At 34.8% G+C, this 23930-nt stretch overlaps 2 protein-coding genes and 1 long non-coding RNA gene across 4 annotated transcripts; 2 read left to right on the forward strand and 1 right to left on the reverse strand.

Moving 5' to 3' along the window:
- On the forward strand, positions 746-4176 carry LOC18507050 (probable myosin-binding protein 5). Of its 2 annotated transcripts, XR_001927219.1 has the most exons (5): positions 746-1702; positions 1917-2807; positions 3013-3251; positions 3579-3641; positions 3851-4176. XR_001927219.1 is itself a non-coding variant. In XM_018118111.1 (4 exons), exons 1-3 carry the CDS (start codon positions 988-990, stop codon positions 3228-3230), a joined length of 1824 nt encoding a protein of 607 aa, XP_017973600.1. In that variant the 5' UTR covers positions 746-987; the 3' UTR covers positions 3231-3251; positions 3851-4176. The 2 variants fall into 2 exon arrangements, 1 of the variants encoding a protein (XP_017973600.1); XM_018118111.1 differs by lacking the exon at positions 3579-3641.
- On the reverse strand, positions 4463-7851 carry LOC18507049 (serine/threonine-protein phosphatase PP2A catalytic subunit). The gene is made up of 6 exons (XM_007099692.2): positions 7383-7851; positions 6443-6557; positions 5903-6011; positions 5750-5827; positions 5069-5260; positions 4463-4978 (listed from the first exon to the last, which is right to left on the reverse strand). The coding sequence occupies exons 1-6, from the start codon at positions 7633-7635 to the stop codon at positions 4805-4807; spliced, it is 921 nt and encodes a 306-aa protein (XP_007099754.2). The 5' UTR covers positions 7636-7851; the 3' UTR covers positions 4463-4804.
- LOC108661318 lies at positions 20874-22539 on the forward strand. Its single transcript, XR_001927076.1, has 3 exons — positions 20874-20915; positions 21587-21669; positions 22499-22539. It is a non-coding gene; the product is annotated as an uncharacterized LOC108661318 (long non-coding RNA).

The following is a 23930-nucleotide window of genomic DNA, read 5'->3' on the forward strand; positions in this document are numbered from 1 at the left end:
ATATTAAAATCACTTACAAAATTTGCCTACTTAAGCACCAATATCAGATCCCAAAGATGAATTTGGAAAAGAGGGATTTGAATTTAATTTTTGAACAAAGTGTATATATACATATCATTAAATCAAATATTTGAACATAAAAAGAATCTTCATTTAATAGATTAAAAATTTAGTGTAATGTGTATCAGACACAATTTCAGAACTTTATTTTTATTTTTTATTTTTGCATAATTTCAGAACCCTTTTGGTAAAAAAACACTAAAAAATAATTCAATTTTTTACTGAAAATAAACCTAATTCAGTTAGCAATTTAGGATGTTTATTTGGAATTTGCAATATAAAAGTAACTTTATTTTCTTTGTAAGAAGTAGGTTTATGCTGCTCATAATGAAGATGGGTGGATAAGTCACTAATGTGTAATGTACATCCCATAATTATCTACATATCAACATTTTCCCTTTTTTTAGGATGGATTGATGATTTGGTCCCTCTAACAAATTGGTAAATATCCATCTAGTAGGCCTGAAATTAAGCCAAGTTCTGAGTCTGATCCCGCAGTAAATCTCTCAAACAGCCTAAAAGGCAATGTCGTTTAGCGTCGGGACAACACTTGGTTGGAAAGTGCATGATAAACCGTTATTTCAGGTCCAAGGTTGCCCCAAGAACCTCAATTTCCTCAGAAACATTCTCTCATTTATAGCCAAATGAAACCCACCACCCAAATTTTTGAATCCTTAAACTGAACATAACCCTCCAGTTTCTTCTCTCTGTTCTTCTCCTTCCTCGTACACAACCGAGAGCGAGAGAGGTCATGATCTTGGTCTGCTAAATGCCACCCAGGTCATGATCTTCCATCTCACCACCCTTTGAGCACAAAATTGTGATCTTCATTTCAATTTTTATCAATCCCAAAACCATCAGAGATAAGTCTAGGGCTAAGCTTACTTCTTTTTTGCTCTTCTTTCTCTGTATTTCAACTTTTAGGAGATGGCAAAGCGAACGTTTAAGCAGTTTGTAGAACAAGAACTTGGACAAGTCCTAAAGTTTTTCATTTATGCAGTGCTGGAATGGATAATGATATTTGTTCTGTTCATTGACGGGTTTCTTGCATTTTTCGCAAACGAATTTGCTAACTTCTTTGAGTTGCCTATCCCTTGCTTGCTTTGCACCCGGATTGATCATGTCCTTGTACGGAGAAATTCTGATTTCTATTACAATGATTCCATATGTGAACATCATAAGAAGAATGTTTCAACTCTTGCATTCTGTCATGCTCACAAGAAGCTTTCTGACATAAGAAACATGTGTGAGAGCTGTCTTCTTTCCTTCGCAACTGGGAAAGAATCCGATTGTGATACTTACAAGTCCCTTCTGGGGATCCTACACAAGGATATTGAGTTGTTTGTTGATGAAGATCATGAAGTTCATCTGTCATTGCCTGCTGGAAAGAAGGAAAACGAAGCAGCCATTGAGAAGAGCCATGATCATCTTTGTTCATGTTGTGGGGAGCCATTGAAGGTGAAATCCTCCTATATAAAAGGGAAGCATTCATCCCTAGCTCCTGCTCCATCTCCCCGGGCACCAGCCAATCCAAATTTGGATTTGTCACACATAAATTATACGGAGCTCAAGCTTAACTCGGATGAATCAGAGGTTCATGAGGATAATGATCGCTCGAGGGGAATAAGCCTTGAAAAGCCATGTGAGTTTAGAGTCCAAACTACTAGTATTATTCTGTTTTATTTTCCTTTTTCGTTTTTGACATTTTCAATTAATTGTGAAATGATCACTATGCCTTTACGTTGTTCGCGGAACTCTTTCTTTCTTCCTAGCTACCATATATTTTCAATGGAAAAGCTCCAATAAAGAATGTTCCTGTGATACGTTGAGTCATTTTACTGGTTTTGATTCAACAGTCGAAGACGCCAAGGCTGCTACAGTACCATTGCTGATGGATGCTGATGATGAAGATAAGACCCCTAACTTTATTAGGGGAAACAAGTTTTTCGGAATCCCGCTGTCGGATTCAGCAACCAACAGTCCCAGGTGGACAAGAATTACGAGGAAATCACTGCTTGAGAAAACAGAGTTTGCTTCAGAATCTGGAGATGGGCCAGTGCCAAATGAGGCAGAAGGTGATATTTTGCATCATTTGAAGAGACAAGTTCGTATGGATCGCAAGTCGCTGATGGCTTTGTACATGGAACTGGATGAAGAAAGAAGTGCATCTACTGTTGCAGCTAACAATGCAATGGCCATGATTACGAGGTTGCAAGCTGAGAAGGCAGCTGTTCAGATGGAGGCCTTACAATACCAGAGAATGATGGAGGAGCAGGCAGAATACGACCAAGAAGCACTACAAGAGATGAGTAATTTGCTGGCCAAGAGAGAGGAAGAAATTAAGGATTTAGAGGCTGAACTTGAGGTTTACAGACAAAATTATGGATGCTTAAAGGAAGTTGATTTTGAAGGACAAGGAGAAGAGAGTGATGGGGGCTACCGAGTATTAAAACCACCATCTAACTCTTCCTATAATGGAAGAACTGAATGTACCAGCCCTACTCGTAGCCTTAGTGAAGGGTCCAATGCTGGGGTAAAAGCACAGAATGATTATCAGTCTGATTCAATGCAGGATGAGGTCGGAGGGGAAGCCCTTGACAAATCAAAGAAAGCCTCTCAAGGACTACGTCATTTGGACCGGTTGAAAAATCTGGATAAGAAACTGAAGCTTTCACCTTCATCGGATGGTGGGGATGTTTCCCCAAACTCTAGTAGTGAAAATGATGACTACATGGAAGAGGAGACAGGTAACATGCCAACAAAGACACAAATATAGTACCTTATTTTCAATGCTGCCGAGATGGGCTTCGAAATTTTAGTCTGATGAAATCGTATAGTTGTTCCCTTTTTTCAAATAAACATTCTTCAGGCTTTGCTTGCATGGGTCAAGCTTCCTTTTCCCATCTTCACTGAAACCATTAAAGATCAATAATTGTCTCTGCATTGTTCCAGGGATTGGAAGTAAAGCGATCCTAAGGAGTGAATTGTCCCGTATCAGTGAGAAGATTGAGGCCCTTGCAGCAGGTGGTGATGGACTCCTGAAACATGTTACTGATCTTACAAACGAAATAGGCAGCGACGGAACAAAACTATTAACAGAAGTTTCCCAGAATCTACAGAAGCTTCAACACTTTGTAACAATGTGTTATTCTGAAAGCGAAGATGCATAATTATCTTCCAAATCATCAGTGGTAAATGTTTATGCTTCCAATAACTTTTACCAGGTTGATGACATGATAATTAAGCCAAGTCCCTTATTTAATTAACCCCCTTAATTCAAACCACTGTTATGAAGAACAAGAAAACAGATGTTCTTAACAAGCAAATGCATGACTACTTGCCACTCAAAAAACTTGGCAGATATTACTTTAAAGGTCTTAGGTTTTTGTTAAATAACTACTTCTAAGAAACTTGTATAGACAGTAGTATTGCTAAACTATATGCTCTTTGAAAGTAAATTAAGATTCAACTAATTGCTACTAAATGTTTTGTTTTTGTTTGCTTCCTTTTCGTTTTAGGATGTGTATAAGATTCCTACTTGATCGTTTTGGAGCCCTCCGCTTTAGGTGCCTTCGAGTAAAGTAAGAAGTCTATTGCTATAACTTAATGCACCTTGACTTTAATTTTTGGCTTTAGTAGTAAACCACAAAGTTTCCAACTTTTAAATTTATTTATTAATGAAAGTGACAATATTTAGTTTGTTAATATTGTATACAATGACGATGCATTGAATATAAACTCGTGGTATAGAGTCCAATCACAGCACTAGTGCTAACACATCATTTTGCAGGACTAGCAGCAAATGGAGCTTTGCAACGACTTGGGGCAAGCAAGCTTGTGACCTGCCATGGAATCGATCATCTGAGATTTTAGTTGAAACTTGAAATTAGCGGTAGCCAAATGCTAGGGGGCAAAAAAAATGGTTATAGGCTTGATAGTGCTTTGAATATGTCATCTTCACTTTGCATGTTGTTGTTCAACCAGAGTAACACTTGTAGGAGATTTGTTGGCGATGAGATGAGGGGAAGATAAGAAAAGGTTCCCCCCTAATTTTCAAAGTGCTGCTTTGCTTAACTGGAAGGATAATGGTTTCTTTCCTTTTCGTTTTTCTGGTTTTCTCTTTTTGTTGCAAAGAGATGCTTTTTCTGTGATTTGTCAAAAGGAAGAGGAAATTCCGGGGACTGAAAAAAAGTCCTGTTTTCCCAGGAAAATGACAAAAGGGGATGGTAACAACGTTTCCTTTATGAGCTATGTGAGCACAAGCCCACCTTCTCAACTGCGCCTCACCATCTAAAACAAACAGAAAACTGCACCATCCATTCAGAAGAATGCATTAACCAAGTAAGGATATAATTCACTTAAGAGGAAAGTCAAAGAATAACTAGTCGTTTGGGAAGAGAAGTGCCACAGGAAGAAACAGCTCTCACATATAATCAACATTTACAATAAAAAAATTGGAACATGCATGATGATTGAAACTCGTAATACAGCAAAAAGAAAAAAAAAGAATCCCTTGTTATTCTACTTCCTTCACCTTTTACAATACAAGACAAAAACCTTCTACAAATTAACTCTATAGACTCATATGAATGCAGCACCAGAACAACCAAAAGAATGACAAAAACAGTGGTTTCTTTTGTCTCTCCCTCAACTAAAAGCCACAACTCCCCGATTTTGTAAGACACATCTACAGAAGCACAACAGGAAATATGAAAATTTGCCAGTAGGAGGTAAGTTAAGGGAATTATAAAAAATAGTCGGGGGTTCTGCGTGTGGTCTCAGGCTCAATCTGACGTGGAGCTGGGTCAAACTGAAGAAAACTTTGCTCCATATTCTCCCCAATCTCAAGTATTGCAGCCATGTTTCCACAGCGATAGCAGTAATTTGGTGCACTAAACACTGTTACCACATTCTTGTCCTACAAAAATTGCAGAGATCAATGTAAACAACAACCTTCAAGAATAAATTACTCAAATATGCTTTCTATTTTGATGAGGGATCCACAAACCTGGGACCAATTATATCCTTCCATAACAAGCTGGTGAGCTCTAGAAATCAGAGTGAGCCCATTTGTGTGGTTGAACTGCCCAGAAATATCCTGTCCAAAGGTATACCCTGCTCCCCGAGGAGATATTCCCCATCCACATCGGTCATCAGGATCAGACCATAAGAGATCACACATTGGACCCTCATGAGGAACCTACACACCCAACAAATAGGAAAATAGTACAATTAGAAATGCAATAAAATTGGGAAAGGCATATTTGATGAGATGACACCGATTAGGGTTCTGCAAGAACAATGAATGAGAATACTACACTGTTTTAACAGATGCTGCTATTATGATTTTACCTGACGAGCTTCAACACTAATTCTAGAATCTTTGGTGTTGACATAACAAAGACACAGTATTCCAGGGGTTGAGCATGTTTTATGAGTTATGGTCTCTTTGGTTAGTGAGTCAGGCTTATGACATAAGCTTTACTTCAACCTGCCTCTGATTTTCAAAAGATAATAACCGTTATGAACTCTAGAGATGTCAACACTGCACTTTGTATGCATTAATATGTTGTCATTTGGAACATTCCAAAACAATTTTCTGCACAAACTATTGCTTGCAACAAGGTAGACAATCTACTTTTAGACTATAAACTTTTAAGTGCAAAGGTTAAGAGAACTGCAGGTTTACCTCCTGTATACGGTCCAGAGCACGGATGTTATCTAATGTATCCAAAGATGGAGAGAGTCCTCCATGCAAGCAGAAAATCTGCAAGGCACATAAATAGTTGTCAGCTAAGATCTTGGAGATACTCAACATAAGACTTTGTCCGAGAATTCAAACCTGACTTTCAATCAGGGCGGTCAGAGGTAAATAATCAAAAAGGTCAGTGAAATACTTCCATACATTAGCATTTCCATATTTTCTCAAGCATTCATCATAAAATCCATACCTGAAAAGAGAGGCACTTGGTTATTTATTTGAACACAAACTTAATCAGCAAAATTACTAAATAACTTCGTTCCTTAATACAAGCTTTATATGATCCAAGTACGTGCTGCAGGTTTAAGAACTACCATACTCCAATTCTCCAACTCTTACGAGACACATTAGTTTGCATTTGCATTCATTGGTAAAGCAAAAGAATAAAACAATCAGTGAACTAATCAAGTAAACTACTTGCAACAAAACCTTTTTACTCCATTTTCACTTTTTATTTAATGACTTTACCATATGAGATCTAAGAAAAATTACAGTCCAAAGAATGTGCATGAGTACTCTTTCGCTCTAGAGTGCAGAAATATGTTCAGTTGACAACAAACAAGACTGTTAGTGCTTTGACTGAAAAGGAAGAAAAAGAAACAGTAAATATGTAAATCTCACACTTGAGTTATCTGGCGGCTCTCATGATTTCCCCTTAAAATAGTTATTCTATCTCTATAACGAACTTTCAGAGCAACTAAAAGAGTGACAGTCTCCACTGAGTAATATCCTCGATCTGCATTCAACAAGTTAAAAGCATAAGTCAGTGCTGTTATGCAAAGAATCTACAAAAGATGCACCAATATATATGATTTGTTGCAATATTGGAGAAGACAAAGGTCAGCATAGACCACATCAGGGAGAAAAAAAAAACAGCGAATCAATGGCTCTAGATTGTGGATACAACTCAATCTCAAGAATCTCCAATAATAATATTTTACAAACTCCTAGCTGTAGAGTAAATTCTTTGCTTTTGTGGCTCATATTTAACAAACAGCACTACCTTGGGCATATCACAGATGAAACCAGACAACATTATATTTATCAGATTCATGGAACTCTCAGAAAAAGGCCTGGTATGGTATAATTTTAATGAATAAACAATGTTCAATAAGAAAATACTCCTCGGAAGTTTATTTATCTGTCCTCCAACAGCTCTATCTTAATTTTGATTAACAGTTCTATCTCAACTCCCTTCCAGATGAAAAATAAATACAAGCTTATTCCCCAAAAACTCCCATATTAAACATTAGAACTTCACTTTGCACAAACTCCATCTTTCAAGAAATTAAAACTAAAAATTACACGCGTATCATTTCCTTTCCTAAATCTTCATTTTATTTATAGTAAATCTCCTTTTAACTTTTCTCTTTTTCAATCAATCAACAATAATAATAACAATAATCTAAAAACAAAATTTCCAAAATATTAAATAAATTGCCAAATCAATAAATCTTCAAAAATAAAAGAGATTATATAAAAATTAGCACACTGAAAAAAAAAACTTAATTTTCATTTGAATTAAGCACTGAAAATTAAATGTAACAAAAAACGGACCTACCTACGTAATCGCCCATAAAGAGATAATTAGTGTCGGGAGCGTTGCCGCCGATACGAAACAGCTCGACCAGATCGTGGAACTGGCCGTGGATATCGCCGCAGACGGTGACGGGACATTTCACGGGCTGAACATTCCACTCCTCCACAAGGATCGCACGTGCCTGCTCGCACAGCGTCTTCACCTCCGCCTCCGATAGCGGCTTGCACTGCATTAAGTGCTCGATCTGACGGTCCAGATCGCTATGGGACGGCATCGTATGGGCAGTTGAGCTTTTTAGTGATTTTTTTTGTAGTTTTTTAATTGTATGCTGGGGCTTTGATCGGACGGGGGAAGATGAAGCCGGAGATTGAGGATTTTGGGGATCAGGTCATGGTTAGGGTTTGGGAGATTGGATTTGGCCCTCAAGCTCAGTTTTTTGTCGCAGAAATGCCGCCATTATTTTTGTTACCAGGTAATATTTGGAATTTGCGTTTATGTCCCTGGTTTTGCTTCTATTTATGTTTTCTCTCCTTTACAATGGATGAGTCTTAAAGTATGGCTTCAAATTCCATTTTTTCTTTCAAAGATTTTTCGGGTTTATTTTCTTTTGTTTTAATGTGACACCTAGTACCCTCCTATAAAAGTCAATATGACCTTATCAACGAGACAAAAGATCAATGGATGTTGATTTAAGTGCCAAAGAATGGAGACGGGTGAAAAGAGTATTTTAAGATCAAATATTCTGCATGCGAAAAAATAATAATAAAATAATAACATTTTTGTCGGAGAAGAATTTGTGAGATAAAAGGTAATTCAGATGTGAATCGGGGCAAAATAAGATGTTTTGGAGCCTTAGAAGGTTAGTGGAAATTTTTGAAATAAAATAATATTTTATTAATAAAATAATATTAAAATATTAATATTTTATTCAATATCAAAATTTTTCATGAAAGACAAATATATGGTCAATCTAAGTGACGGAGAAAAAAGACGAGGAAATTTTAGAGAAAAATAACGTTGATGGAGCCCGCGTGTCTTTATTAAATAAAACTAGCGCGGATAAGTAAATATTTAAATATTACGGTGTTACTGCGCTGAATCATAAATTTGATATTTTATTGGTACAAGTGTTAAGGAAGAAAAATGAAAAGAAATTAAAATTAAAAGATTGTGGAAGGATACAATTAAAAATGGTGAAAACCTTAAAGGGTAAAATGGTAATTTGTCATAAAGTTAGGTCAAAGCTTCCAAAAGAAGCTTTGACTCTCCATCCTTATCCCATGGTCGACCATTGTGTCCAAGGCATCATCTTCCTCCTTCATCTCCTCCCAACGCCATTTTTGTTCCTCCCCCATAAATTTCAAGATTTTCATTTTCTTTTCCTTGTTTTCTTTCTTTCTTTCTTTTTCTTTTCTTGCTCCTTCCTTCTCCTAACTTCTTAGGCATCAAACTTGCAGCTTCTAACTCCAATTTCCAGCACATCTAAACCCTAGGAGAGAGAAAGAAAAATCTCTTTTCTTTTTTTTTTGTTTTCTATTTCTACTCCACTTTCAACAACACTTGGATTTTTGGCTTCAAATCTTCATTTTTAAGGCTAAAAAGTATATATTTTCAACCCTTGAATTTTTGAATTTATGGGTTTGTAATTTTTAGACTTTATTTTCTAAATTTCTTCAAATTTCCTTTCCTTGAAATTTGCTAGGTTTGGTTGATCTTTATACCTTTAAGCACCAAGGTAAAGAAACTTCAAACTTGAACAATTAGTTTAAAGGGTTTGTGAATTAGACTAGAATTCTAGGTTAAAAGTTGGGTTAGAGTGTAGATTGTATAGTATGTATGTATTAGAATTATTAAATTCAAATTATGACTTGATGGGGGTTGTTATGGCTTATTGGTAAATATAAGTTTTAACGGTATTTCGAGACTACCTGGATTGAGACTTTGTGGGCACTAGTTTTGTAAGGTGGCATTAAGGTGAATGAACTTGCATTAAAATATTTTGAAATAAATGATTATTTGCTTGATTGAACCACTTGCAAATATTTTATTGGTTTTTCTTTAAATTTGCACGGGAACAAGCCCTTGATAAAACGTTTTTATGTTGTGAAATATGAATGTGATGAATTCATGTGTTTCTACATTATGTTGATGTGTATGTTACGCATTGAATGGCACTATTGGGTGATAATTGTGATCGTGCGTGTGTAGTGTAGAAGTGCTCATGACGATGATAGTGGTGTGTTGTGTGAGTGCACACACTGATGATGATATTGCCTGTGCGCGATGTGGGGGTGCACATGATGGCTCTGGCTATGTGCGGTGTGGGAGTGCACATGAGATAGGTGAGGCAGTGGTGGTATACGTGTTTATATATATATATATATATATATATTTGTATATTAACTATATAGAAAGGTTTGGAATTAATATGTGATTGCATTGACTGTTGAAACTTGATTATTGTCAGATGTGTTTAATCTGATTTTCGTTGCAACAAGATTGGATTGTTATAGTAGTGAAAATTCCCCTAATTTCATCTGCCTAAAAATTTCGCTGGAGCGAAAATTCATTTTCGCTGCAGCGAGAAACTCTCTGGCAGATGGCCTTAACCCTTGCTCTGGATTTTGCCGCAGCGAAAATTCATTCTCGTTGCAACGAGAAACTCTCGGGTAGTTGGGTAAAATGCTTGCTCGAATTTTCGCTGCAGCGAGAAACTTTCTGGTTGTTGGTTCAAAATTTTGCCCTGAAGTTCACTATAGCGAGAATGCCTTTCCACTGCAGCGAGATTCGCTCTGCTATGCTTGCCTTGCTTGAACTTGCTAAATGTTTTAAAATGAGTTAAAAAAACAGCATGGCATCGGGTTTTGTTCATAATATACAAAATTGCATTGTTTTTTTAAACAAGTGCATCTGGTTTTCAAAAAGCTCTCCGTATCATTTGCTTGTTCCCTTCCTATGTTCAATCAATGGGTTTATACTCATCCTTTTCAACTTCATGTTTTAGTTTTCAGGTTTGTAGATAGTTGGATCTCAGGTAGAGGCACTTCCTCCTGTTCATCTTACGGTAGGTTTACAAGAACACTCCATGATAGTATCCACGCTAGAGTCACTCCACTGATAGTCAAAGTCCTTGTATGTGTATATAGTTATTTAAATGTAATTCATTGGATTTGTTGTAAACATTGCATGCTTGGTTTGCATGATAATGTTGCCATAGGTTGGCAAATAGTAATATTATTTTGTGAATGGTATTGTTCAGTTGCCATGACTTATTTTAGAAAGAAAATTATTTTTGAAAACAATGAATTAAAAACCTTAGAGGTAAAAGAGGAACAAGTGGTCCAATGAACAAGTTTTCATATAAAGGCTTGCTTGGGCTTAGTGGGCCACGCCTATTGGGTCCTTGCACCGATCATGGCCTGGGAATTGGGCTGTGACATTTAAATTCTTAGGTTTTTTATTAAACTTTTGAGAATGCTATTGTTCAAGTTCTCCAATCAAATTTGCAAGAAAGGCATGGCGTTTTTCAATTTTGCATCAACTATTTCATAAATTAATGTTCAAGATATTTCGATGTCTACATATTTGTGTTGCACCTATGTATGCAAGTGTCACGAATCTCATATCAATAAAATATGAGATGAATGGGATGGTTTTTTTAAGTTTAAAAGTAAAGAATCTCCTCTTCAATTAAACATATCTTATGAATTAAAAGTTATGGATAGTTTACTTCATTTTAAAATATGAAAATGAGTTTTAATGTTTTGTAAAAGATTAAATGATTTAAACAACTTAGAAATTTAAAAAAAAAAATTGATGTGTTTATGAAAGAGACATCACTTTTGATATAAGTTGTAGTTTCTACCATAATTTACATTCATGTTTCTTCAACTCCTAAATTTATATTTTTCTTTAACTTTTAGCAGTACCAATTTAGTTTGATTGATTTTAAAAAATATTTTCTATTATTTTTAGTAACAAATAAATAAAAATAATCTATAACTATATATTAAAGGAAATCCCAACAAAGCTCTCAAAACTCAAAATCTAGCTCTTTGTTGGTTTGACATGTGGCATGCAGAAAGGGGGGTTTGTTTTAGGTTTAGGAATTGTGTTTTGTTGTAAGGTTTGCTTGGGTGGGGCACATGCTCGATGCTTTTAGACTTCTTCTCGAGTCGGCTGAGGCGGAAGGCATGGTTAATCTTTTTCTTATCTATTTTTTTTCCTCTCATCCTTTTGTTTCTAGACTCACGTGAAAGTCTTTTGGTTTCTTGGGATTTGGACCCAACCACTCCATTCGTGTCACATTCCATTTTGTGGTAAGATATTACTGACGCATGAACCCAAAAGGGTATACCCCGTTAGGCCCAAGCAAGCCTCCTTACATTCATTCATAACTTAGTCCATTAACCATAATCATCATACATAAAGCTATTGGGGACTTAAATCATGATGACTCATACGTAACAGAATATTATTAAAATTTTAATCCCCTAAGCCATAGATCACTTTAATTGAAACTAATCTAGACAAACCACAAGAGAAATTTTGACATACCTAGAAGTCTGCTTTCTTTGGTGGAGTCCTCCTTGACTTTTTTTTTTAACTTATGTACACCAACTAGGACTTATCAAACCATAGCAGCACAGTTGTCCTACCTCTAATGGTGATCCACATAGTGATTTGTCGATATCTCTTCATTAAGAGTGTGTGAATCCCTAAGCCGAAGTTTGTACTAGTAAACTCTCAACTTTGAGCTCCCTTGTGTTTCTTTCTTTTCGACTGGGATCCTATCTCAACACATGAGAAAATAAAATAGAACTTTTCTTTATAAAAAAGGCGGCTAAGGGATTCTTTTATAGAGTTAATTGACCTACTTTATAACCAATAAGGATTATAAAATGTCTTGGGCTAATTGGGCCTTTATTTAATACTCCATCAAATCATATTTGATTTAGCCCTGATACTTAATTGGATTAAGCCTTTATAAAATCAATTAGATCACATCTAATGAAACTCAAATTAATTTCGACAATTCACCTTATGTGTGTGACCCATTAGGTTCTTAACATGTTGGTAATAAATATAAATTAATTTAATTAAAATTTTATATTTATATTTATAGATCATGAGCGGCATCTAACAATACATCATGACCACTCAAATGTCAAGAGAGTCAATATGATTTGAGTAACCTTTCAGTGTGTAGTATCTCAATGTAATTCAATCCTTTCATCATATATCCCAGATAGATAGAAAGCCTGGCTTGGTGTCTACTTTCTAACTTATCCATATTAGTCTTGCAGTTTCTATATTGATCTATCAAGATTGCCTTTGCCAAGGACTTTTAATCGATATAAGCATGGAGCAAATAAGATATGTCCCCTTCAAATCACTTGGGGTGATGAATCCTCTCTGGACTACTCATTCATCTTTGCATGCTTCATGCCATACCCAAAAGTACCCTGTTTAAGCATCTGGTCACCTCTAAACCAGTAGAGGTGGAATTAAAGCATGACAATTCACATACAAGATGACCTGGTATCACAAGTCTAAGGATTACTTACACTAATAACACATGAGAGTATTTCCATAGACATTTGAGTGAAATACGAAATGGAACTCTAACAACGGGTCATGTTCAGTGAACTTGTTCCTTAACAAGCACCCACATACTATCCCTAAGTATCTCACATACTTCAACCTATGAGATCAATTGCTTACTTCTAAAGAAAGGAGGCTTAAGCATTGTCAATGCCCTTATTCTTGACAAAATAATGACTAGGAACATATTTAGGAACAAGGCTTTGATGTATAAGAATCTCATAATTATAACCTTTATAATTTCTTTGCAAGGCCATTATTTTCCAAAGACTTTATCTACATAAGTCTCTCATAACTCTTTATAAATAAACTCATGGATAAAGAAATACCTCAATCATTATATAAAATATCCATAATGTATTTAACATGAAATATGACTAATTAATGTAGTGTTTTACAAGCACAAAATCAATTGGCTTGTAGGGCTTACACTAACAAAAGCCTACAATCTTAAACACATGCATGCATCTATAAGCAACTTTCACAATTATAGAACTTCTCAACATAAACCGTGAAAGTGCATTCATTTCATATTTTCATCAGAGTGTCATAATCTCATACACTATAACATATAACTTTCATCAACACCTTCGAGTGTCCATATAGGCTTTCGAGCCACTTTTGCACATTTATTCATAACATTCATATGTAATTACCAAACAATGGCTGCATCATCATAAACATGATCAATATCCATAACATAAACATAAAGTAAAGACTTATTCGTCAGCGGAACATGACTCAACCTCTAAGTTCTAAATGGTTGCTAAATCACCTACTAAAAAATGAATGGATCACATCTCTATGACACTAGCTTTTAGCAAAAGCATGCTATCACTGATATAAAACAAAAATAATTGGGGAAAATAATGTGTGAGTTACAAAGACTCCATGAGTGGATACGGGGAAGGAGACAAGCCAAGGAGAAGAGTTTTTCATAACCATGCACTTGTAAACACATATGATTCATAAAATATTTCTTCATTCACATAGAGATATTGAAACATGGCAATTAAATACATTTCAAATAGAATTGCATGGAAACCAAGTGCATAAACTATTAGAAACCATTTGCCTTTGAATATCCCTTTAAAATCACTTAAAAATCCATTTTTGTAAATAATCTATCAATATATTCAAGAATGTATCAATACATTTGGGAATCTATCGATGCATTTCATAGAAAATGCCTCTTGTGGCATTCTGTCCAAAATGTATCAATACATATCTCACATGTAACGATACGTCAAGCATAGAACTCGACTTTTTGGGAAAAATTTTACACATAACCATTCCTTATGTCCCTCTAACTCATAGGACTATCCTTTAGGCTAGACAACTAACCATCCTTCATTCAGCATAATCTAACAAGAGCTATATCATCAACAACATGCATACATAAAAAAAGACTCATGAGCATCAATTCGTAAAACTTTCTATTAAACCGTAAACATTTCCTAACTATGAGTGGTCCTCGCCCCATTCAAGCAAGTAATGATTTAATCCCCACTACTTGAGATTCCTAGTGCGCTCTTGTGAGTGGCATATCAACCTCACCCACAATCTTGGAGTGTTTCCACCCCACTCGAGCAAATAGTGATCAATTAGCACTATTGTCATCTATAAGTGGCGTATCAACCTCACTAGCAATCTTTGAGTGGTCCCACCCCACTTGGGCAAATAGTGATTAATCCTCACTATTGTCGTAGGATTCCTCAAGTATAGGATCGTTCTCATCCATAACTTGCATCATAAAGTAAAAATCATTCTCATATCTAGCCCATAGTGTATAAGAAATTTTCAACACATACATCTCACGACATACATTTCGTAATCTCATAAATCATTCCCATTCTTAGCCCATAGTGTACTTGATATTCTCAACACATACATCTCATGGCATACATGTCATAATCTCATAAATCATTCCCATGCTTAACCCATAGTGTACATGATATTCTCAACACAAACATCCCTTGGCATACTGTCATAATCTCATAGATGGAACACCCATCAAACCTTACATTTCATGTACATCATACCATTCATCTCATTTGAAGGGAAAACATTTAGAGGGACTTGTCCTCCATTGTTGAAAACTAATACATAATAGCATATTGACATGCATAGTAGATTCATAAACAATTGGAAAACCAATGTTTTCAATACACAATTAGTCATTAGTTTTTTTTTTAAAGATGGATTTTATTAGCCCAGAGCCAATGTGCTATTGCTAGTTTCTAGTTGTAATTGCCAAGGACTCTGATTGGCATGAAAAACTGGCTTGGTAAACAAACAAAACAAAATTACAAAGACAAAGCTACTCAAAGAGACTTTGGCAGTAACACAAAGCATATAGTACAAAAAACTCAAAATCAAGCTACATAAAACAAAACCTAGCAGCAAACAAAGAGAGATGAAGTCAAAAACAGAATCAAACCATCTAATAACTACCTAAAATCTAGACATTAGTAAACAAAGGTCAAGGCATCAAGTCAAGCGTGTTCCAAACAAAAACAAGGACTGAAGACCCCTTGAATGCAAAAGGTGACCATGCTAACTTCAAAAACCAGGAAGCGAAGAAGCTCACAATGCCAAAGAAAAACCAAACCAAAAATACAATGGCAAACAAGCAAAACCTGAACATCACCAGCATCACCAAAGTAAACATCGACACCCACCAAAACACGATTGCAACACTATTACGACCCAAGTCTAGGACATGATTAGCATAAAGGTATCGATGGGAATTACCCTTTTAACCCATGTAAGCCTAAATAGTAATGAAATCGGGTATTCACATGCATATCAACATAAACTTGATTATTAATGCATAAGAAAATATATTAATCATTCAGCACACTCACGTGCTCACAATGCGGAAGTAATTAAATATAATTTAAAGCATCAGCCATCTTGTGGCAGATACATCCCATAAGCTGACTCATGGCAACAATCTAGAGTATTAATTATTACATGATATAAACAAGGTCATAATTCATAATAGTTTGAAATACAAAAACAGACTCGAGCAATGGAGTTCTACACAAATGAAAAGGCTGACATCTACTAGATGCCATGACGATCACCTTCCGAACCAACTATAGAAGATTACTCTTCCCAAATGGACAGAAAGCCAAGCTATCTACTCCACTAATCTAAAAAAAAAAAGGGTAACAATGTGTGAGTCACAAAAACGTTGTGACTAGATATGAGGAAGGAGAACAAATAATGGGGAAGAGTATTTAGAAAAATACACTTTCAAAAATATGTAAATGGGCAATTATCAATATTTGCAAAACCCGCCTTATTAGGCATAATCATAAGTCGAGCCTCGCTTACCCAAGCGTACTCATATAATAGTCTCACTTTTCTAGTGTGTGATATAACCTTATTGTCAACAACCTGACCAAGCCTATAGTTTCCAAGTCCATTATCTTTCAAATGACATCAGAAAACATATGCTCACAATCATTCCAGGTTCGATATCTTTCAATTAGAACAAGGATAGATTAAATGTCTTTTTATAAAACATAGTTTATAAAATAAGATGTAATCTTCAAATAATATTTAAAGTTTGGAATCCAATTTGAAAAGCTTAGTAAAGACATCAATTCAAGAGCATTTGATATGTAATTTGAAATTCTCAAGACTTAAGATTGAAACCAAACACATTTCCCTTTTTAGAAAAAGTTTTTGAAAACATTTAATTTCACAAATAAGCCTGATCTATTGATATATGGACCCGATGTATTGATAAATAGCATCATTTATTGATATATTCCTTGAACTTATCGATAGATAAGAGTCAATAAGCAATTTGAAGGTTCTATGTTATATCTATTGATATTTTAAGAACAAGTATCAATAGATAAGCTACAAAGAGCAAAAATTCAGCCTAGAACTTATCACTAGGACCTCAAACATGTTTATAAATTGACCATAGACAAATAAACAATATTTAAACATCATATAGCAATAGGCATAATACAATTCACCAATTCAATCATGAGTTCAATAATAATTTAGTCTAAATCCACACATTAGACATGTAATAAATCAAAATAGAGCTCTAGCTAAGGACATCCAAACCACCTAGTTTCATTACACTAAACCAAATAACCCGTTGCTCTTAACTGATAACTATTCATAAAAAGGGTAGTACTTCATTAGCTACCAATATCCAGCAAGTCTCAAAAATTTCTTAATTAGTTGAAGCTGCCACTCATTGTACACAATGGCTTGTGCCTCTTGCCACTAGCTGCAGGTCCTTACACTGATAGGCTCCAACAACCACAATAAATAATTCAATGTACAGTGTATAATCACTCAAGGGATATAATTAATCATCAATATCAATAAAGGCTGAGACAATATAAAACCATAGTCAATCAACCACACAACATTTTATAATAAATGACCATAAATACCATGGCATCATCAAGGAGAAAAGTATTTCTCATGCTACTTTTAAAATCCATCCATCACACATTAATCATTCGCAAATGAGATGTTGAGATATAAATACAATTAAAAGGCTTGTTCCCCATTTTCAAATGCTCTAGGGAAAGTGTAGATAATACATTGTTTATTAAGAAAAATGAGGCTAATTTGATTGTTGTTCAAATTTATGTTGATGATATAGTATTTGGTGCCACTAATGAAAGGTTATGTGAGAATTTTGTTAAAAAAATGCAGGGAGAATTTGAAATGAGTATGATGGGAGAATTAGAGTTCTTCCTTGGTCTATAAATCAAGCAATGTAAAGATAGAATATTCATCAACCAAGAACAGTATACCAAAAAAATGTTGAAAAAGTTCGATGTGATTAATATGAAGTCAATTGGAACTCTTATGAGCACTTTCGCAAAGCTTGAGAAAGATGATAAAGGAATAGATGTGGACCAAAAACTCTATAGAGATATGATCGGTTCACTTCTTTATCTTACTGCAAGTAGACTTGATATATTATTTAGTGTATGCCTATGTGCAAAATTCCAATCATGTCCCAAGGAATCACATTTGACTGTTGTGAAAAGAATTTTTAGATAACTCTTGGATAATCAAAGCTTAGGCTTATGGTGTCCAAAAGGTTCATCTTTTAATCTTTTTGGCTATTTCGATGCTGATTTTGCTAGTAGCAAAACTGATTGGAAAAGCAGTAGTGGTCCTTGTCAATTCCTTGGAAACATGCTTGTGTCTTGGTCTTGCAAGAAACAAAATTTTGTTGCTTTATCAACTGCTAAAGCTGAGTATATATCACTAGGTAGTTGTTGTGCACAAATCTTATGGATTAGGCAACAACTAAATGATTTTGGAATGGCTATGCATAAAGTTCCCATTTATTGTGAAATTATGAGTGCCATAAATATCTCTAAGAATCTTGTTCAACACTCTAGAACCAATCACATTGAAATTAGACATCATTTCATTAGAGATCATGTGCTTAAGGAAGACATTGAAATAGATTTTGTAGATACCCTGCATCAATTGGCTAACATTTTCACAAAACCATTGAATGAAGAACAATTTCATAGAATTAAAAGAGATTTAGGGATCATTGATGCTATTGAGATTTGAATTATGATGAAATGATGATGTTCTTGACGATATATATATTGCTTGATAAGTGTGTCTATTGCTTGGTGTAATTGATTAGTGAACATTCTAGGTAGTTAAAGGACCTTACATAGAAGATAAGATTCATTCTAATAAGTTAAGAACTTCCCTAATCAATTAAAATAATTTTGTGTTATAGGAGTTAACCTGAGTCAGTGAGGCAATAATTAGTTAGTAACTCCCTTAACATATTAATACAAGTCTAGTAGTTAAAGGGATTTTGAGTCAGAAACATAGTAATCGATTAAGGCCTCCTTTAATTGATTAGAGGATAATTGTGAAAGAGATAAGCTATCACATGGGATTAAAAAAAAAAAAAACTAGGCAAGTGGTACAAGATAGCTCCCGCTCAAAATGTAGGTAACCGATCATAACTCCCCATAAAAGACCACCCATCTACTTAGAAAGTCCGTTACATTGAAAATCAATATCCCAACAACCTTTAGATTTTCCTTTCCATATTTTCCTCTGAAACCCAAGAAACCTTAGAAAAGATAATCCCATGGCAAAAAGTTCTTTCACCCACAAAGTAGTTGAAAAAGGGAAAGTTAAAAGGAAAACTGATGATTCTTCATCACATTCCCTCAAAAAGAAAAAGAAAAAGAACACACTACAGAAGAGAATGAGAAAAAGAAAGAAAGTTGAAAAAGAACAGTTAAAGGTTGAAAAGAGTGTTGTGAGCTCCCTTGTAGAATCTAAAGAGATTCTCATTTTTGACTTCATAATATCATCAATAAAGCTAAAGTTGACTAAGCACACCAATAGGCAATGATGCATCAAGAAGCTTAGTTAGCTCTACCAAAAATAGAACAAACTATAGAAGAAGCACATCCAAAAAAGGGTAAAGCTATTGACACTAATCCTGTAGCAAAGAAAACTGCTAGTAAAGGTAAGAAAACTATAACCACCGAGACCAAAACCTTCAGAAGAAGAAAATATGCAAGACTGGCATTGACTTCCACCCAATAGTCCTCTAAATCTGTAGAACCCCAGCCTATTCCATTAGACTCTTCATCTGCTCCTCCCCCAAACCTCTCAACATTCATTTTGGCACTGACAAATCCTCATCTTCATCTGCCTTCGATTAAAACCTTTTAAATGATGCCAAAAAGGGGGAAAAAAATAGAAAGACAAGAAAATAGGATTAGGAAGTAGAGCTGATAAGAATGTTGAACTAAGTCTGTAAGTTATGCTTTTATTGCCCTTGGTATGTTGTTTTTTGTGATGAACAATGGTTGTTTGGTTTATATGTTTTATGATGGTGTTATGTGCTGAACTATGTTTATATGGGTTATGTGGCTTATGTTATGTTGAGTTTCTATATTTTTATGTTGAACTTATACTGAATGGTTGAATATTGAATATATACATATATATGCTTCTGTGCTTGAATGGCTTTATGTCGGATAATTTTATTAGAGCATATATTTAGGGGGAGCACATTCTCTAGGGGAGCAATCCTTAAAACTGCACAAAATATTCTTTTCATTTCAAACATTGCACTCTTAATCTAAGGGCGTTTTGTCATCATCAAAAAAGGGAGAGAATATTGACTCCATATGTTTTTAATGATAACAAATGTCAAGCCCTACCTTATAAAATACTTGCCATGTCATTCATATGATTGACAATATGCTTGCATACTTAGAAAGCCCAAAAAAATCATCAAAAGTCAGTAGTGTACCTAGTGGTGCAACTAAGTTGAATTAAGCCTTCAACTAGTCCAAATAGAGATTTTAAGATGAAATTGAGAATTTTAAAACCCCAGAATGACATAAAATGGTGATTCGGAGTTCGAGGACCGATTTGGAGTAAAATTAGAATTTTCATGACCTAAGGGCAAAATGGTCATTTTGCCACATGAGGTTAAGATGTTAGTGTTGGATGAAATTTTTGAATAAGATTGATCATTTGGAGTATAATTTGAGTTTGAGAAGTGAAAAATTTTAATTCCGACATTTTTTCGAGCATAAAGGCAAAATAGTCATTTTGCCACCCTAGGGGAAAAATGGTAATTTTACACACCCAACACTTGTCCAGCACATGGATTTTACCCAATATTATCATGGATAATTGAGGAAATTTATATGGTGGAGAAAGACTGCTTAATGAGTAAGAATGACACATGGACCAATGGAATGGTGACATGTGTCAAATTCTCATCCATTTATTATTTTCCTTATAAATTAGCATAAAATCAGCCTATTTCTCTTCATATGGCCGGCCAAAACAAGAACAAAGGAAGAACAAAGGAAGAAAAGAAGAACAAAAACCCTAGGTGGAAAAATTCAAGAGAAAAGTGTGAAAATTCAAGGAAACAAGTGAAAAAAGGTAAGATTTTTCAATTCTAGCTTGTGATCTACCTTTCCTATGCATTTTTTTTCATTTTCCATGATTGAGAATCAAGTTTGCATGAGGATACCCTTGCTGGCAGGACATGGGGGGAGGAGTTTTGATGCTTGATTTGGTTAGATTTTAAGATATTTTAGTGTTTTTAGTTAGTTAGTGATGTGTAGCATGAAAATCAAGCAAGAAAAGTTCATTTTCTCCCATCACCCATCATTGGTCAAATTTTTCATGTAGAGTGTGGATGGTGGATTTGATTTTATTTCAAGTGAATTGGTTAGGAAATGATGAATTACGGTGAGAAAATCAAGTAGGAAAAACCATAGCGTTGATGCACCCACCATGGTCGAAATTCCCAAGAGAAAATGTGAAGATAATTTTGCTAAATTTTATGCTATTTGACTTGTGTTTGATGGTTTGGAGAATTGGAAGAAAAATGGAGTTAATTGGAGTTAAATTGGACATATTGGCTAACTAATCGAGTGATAGATCGAATTAGGCCAATACTGTTTTATATAGGTGCACAATTGAATTTGTATAGAACACCGTGTTTAGACGATAATCCGAACAATTTACATTCCATTTCATGCATCCGTATAGTTTTATAACGGTTTAGCACCAATGTGGTAAATTGCTTGATTGTGCATTATGTCTAGGTGGTGAATCCTCCGATAAGGGCAAAGAAATTGTACTTGAGGGTCGATAGTCGGAGTACTCTAAAAATTCGACTCCCGAAATAGTGAGTAACCTTATCATCGTTTTAATTATCTAAAGTGGTCTTTTTATTCGATTTGGTGAATGTTATGGAAAATGAGTTTAAATGGTTAACTTTTAGGTTTTATAAACAAAATGTGTTTAAATGAAATGATTTTATAAGTTGTCTTGAAATTGAATGATGGCTTTGAAAATAGAGTAATTGGAGACCATTTGATGTATTGTGAATTTATGGTTCTAATTGATTGGCTTATGGCAATATTGGAATGAATGGCTGAATTGGTATTTGTGTTGACAATGTATAAACTATTGTTTACCTTGATAGGCTGGATAATGATAAAATTGCCATGTCATGCTGTTGAATTTTTATTGTATGGTGGGTTTAGCTTGCTGTAGTGGGCGGGTTCTATGGACTAGCCTATTAGAGGAGCATGAAATCTGGTTATATATGTACCTCGGTTAGAGAGTTGCGTAGGGTATCTCCTGAGGTATGGTTAGAGTTCACATCACGCCGAACCACCTCGTGATGATAAACTCCGCTAACGCCAAGGAATGGCTGTGTTTTTCAAACTAAAAATATGTTTATGTGTATACGAAACTTTTTAATAGCCTTGGCGGACTTGATTAAATGACTCGACCAAGGTATTCCCAAGAATGATTTTGGCAGGAGCCAAGCTTTTAAGATACTCATAAGCCATGTTGATTATTTAAATGAAATGAATATTTATGTTATGAATTACATATTAAGATGGAATATTTTAATCGTCTCCATTTACTCAACTTTAGATATTTTGGATGGTGTTTGTTTACTCATCGGGATTATATGATCTCACCACCCTCTCCATCCATTTCAGGCTCAGAATAGGCTGTAGATAGCTGATATCGTCGGAGGCTACAGTTGGCTTTACTTCCTCAAAAATCGTAGGTTCACAGCCTTCGTTCACTTTTGTCATTTGGGGGCCCATGTGTCACTGTAAATTAAATTTTATACTTTGGTTATCTATATTACAGTATGTATGAATTTATTTAGCTTTTACGCTATAAAAATTATTTACCGGTAACTCTATAAATATTATTTTATAAGAAAATAAAATATTTTGTTGAATATTTTTATTATATTCAAATAGTCATAATTTCATTTTAAATGAAGGTTTTAGACTTTTAAACTTATTTTTGATTCTGAATTATGTGTTTTGTACTCGCATACTATATTTTTAGCTGGTTTTGAAATTTTTAGGGAAAAATGACCAAAATGCCCCTGTGAGACAGAAATCAATTTTTTATTGTTTTAAGTTGGAAATAGCTTAAAATCTTTTAGAACATGATATTTGGCTACGATTACTCACATGGGAAAAGAGAAACTGATATTAAAGCCTTGCGGGGTTCCGGTTGGTATTTCGAGTAATGAGTGTCTATCAGGACACCGCGACAGTTGTCACGGGCTCGAGGGGAGTACCGGGTCATGACAACAAAACATTCCTCATTCATTAATGTCTAACTTCACTATTTAAGTGTGCAAGATTTAATTTTACACCCTTATCAAAGTTGTTAATTAAAGGCAAGTCAAGGAGCTTGCTAAGTTTAATGAAGAGTTAATTAGTTAAAAGGGAAAAAGCAAGTAATGAACAAAAATAGAACTTTAATAATTGATTATCAAAAGACCTTAATCAGCTAAGGCATGGCTGTGTGATAAGTTGAAGCAAAACAAAAATATGATAATCAATTAAGAGGTTTGGTTAATCAGTTAGAGCATAAGGTCCTAGTATTTTTAAGCACTAAAAACAAGTTTGAAAATATTACTGACCATTGAAGGGAGCCAGAATGGAGAAGTTTAAAATTTGAAAATCTTCTAGTTGATTAAAGGTGATTTTAATCGATTGTGGTTGAAGGAAGTAAAGCTTCAATTAGTTAAGGGAAGTGTTGACCAATTAGAGGAAGATTACTATGTAGAGAAGTGAAAATAGAAAGTTTGTAATTAGTTAGAACTTGCCATAATTAGTTAGAGGAAGTCTGTTGAAGAAGAGAAGTCTGAAGACAGAGAACTTTTAATCAATTAGAGCCTTTTGGAATCGGTTAGAGCAGAGAACACAATAGCAGGACAATACAAGGCAGAGAAGCTATAATCAGTTAAAGTTGCCTGTAATTGATTAGTCGAAGTCTGTTTGACTGCTCGAATTTAAACACTAGAGGACAAAAAAAAAGGCTAGAAGTGCATCAAAGTTGTTTTTAATGGCTAGAAATTGTCTTTCCAAAAAAATCTGACTCCACAAGTATAAAAGGAAGCTT

This window comes from Theobroma cacao, chromosome 3 (genome assembly GCF_000208745.1).
Source record: "Theobroma cacao cultivar B97-61/B2 chromosome 3, Criollo_cocoa_genome_V2, whole genome shotgun sequence".
In the NCBI taxonomy this organism is placed as follows: Eukaryota; Viridiplantae; Streptophyta; class Magnoliopsida; order Malvales; family Malvaceae; genus Theobroma; species Theobroma cacao.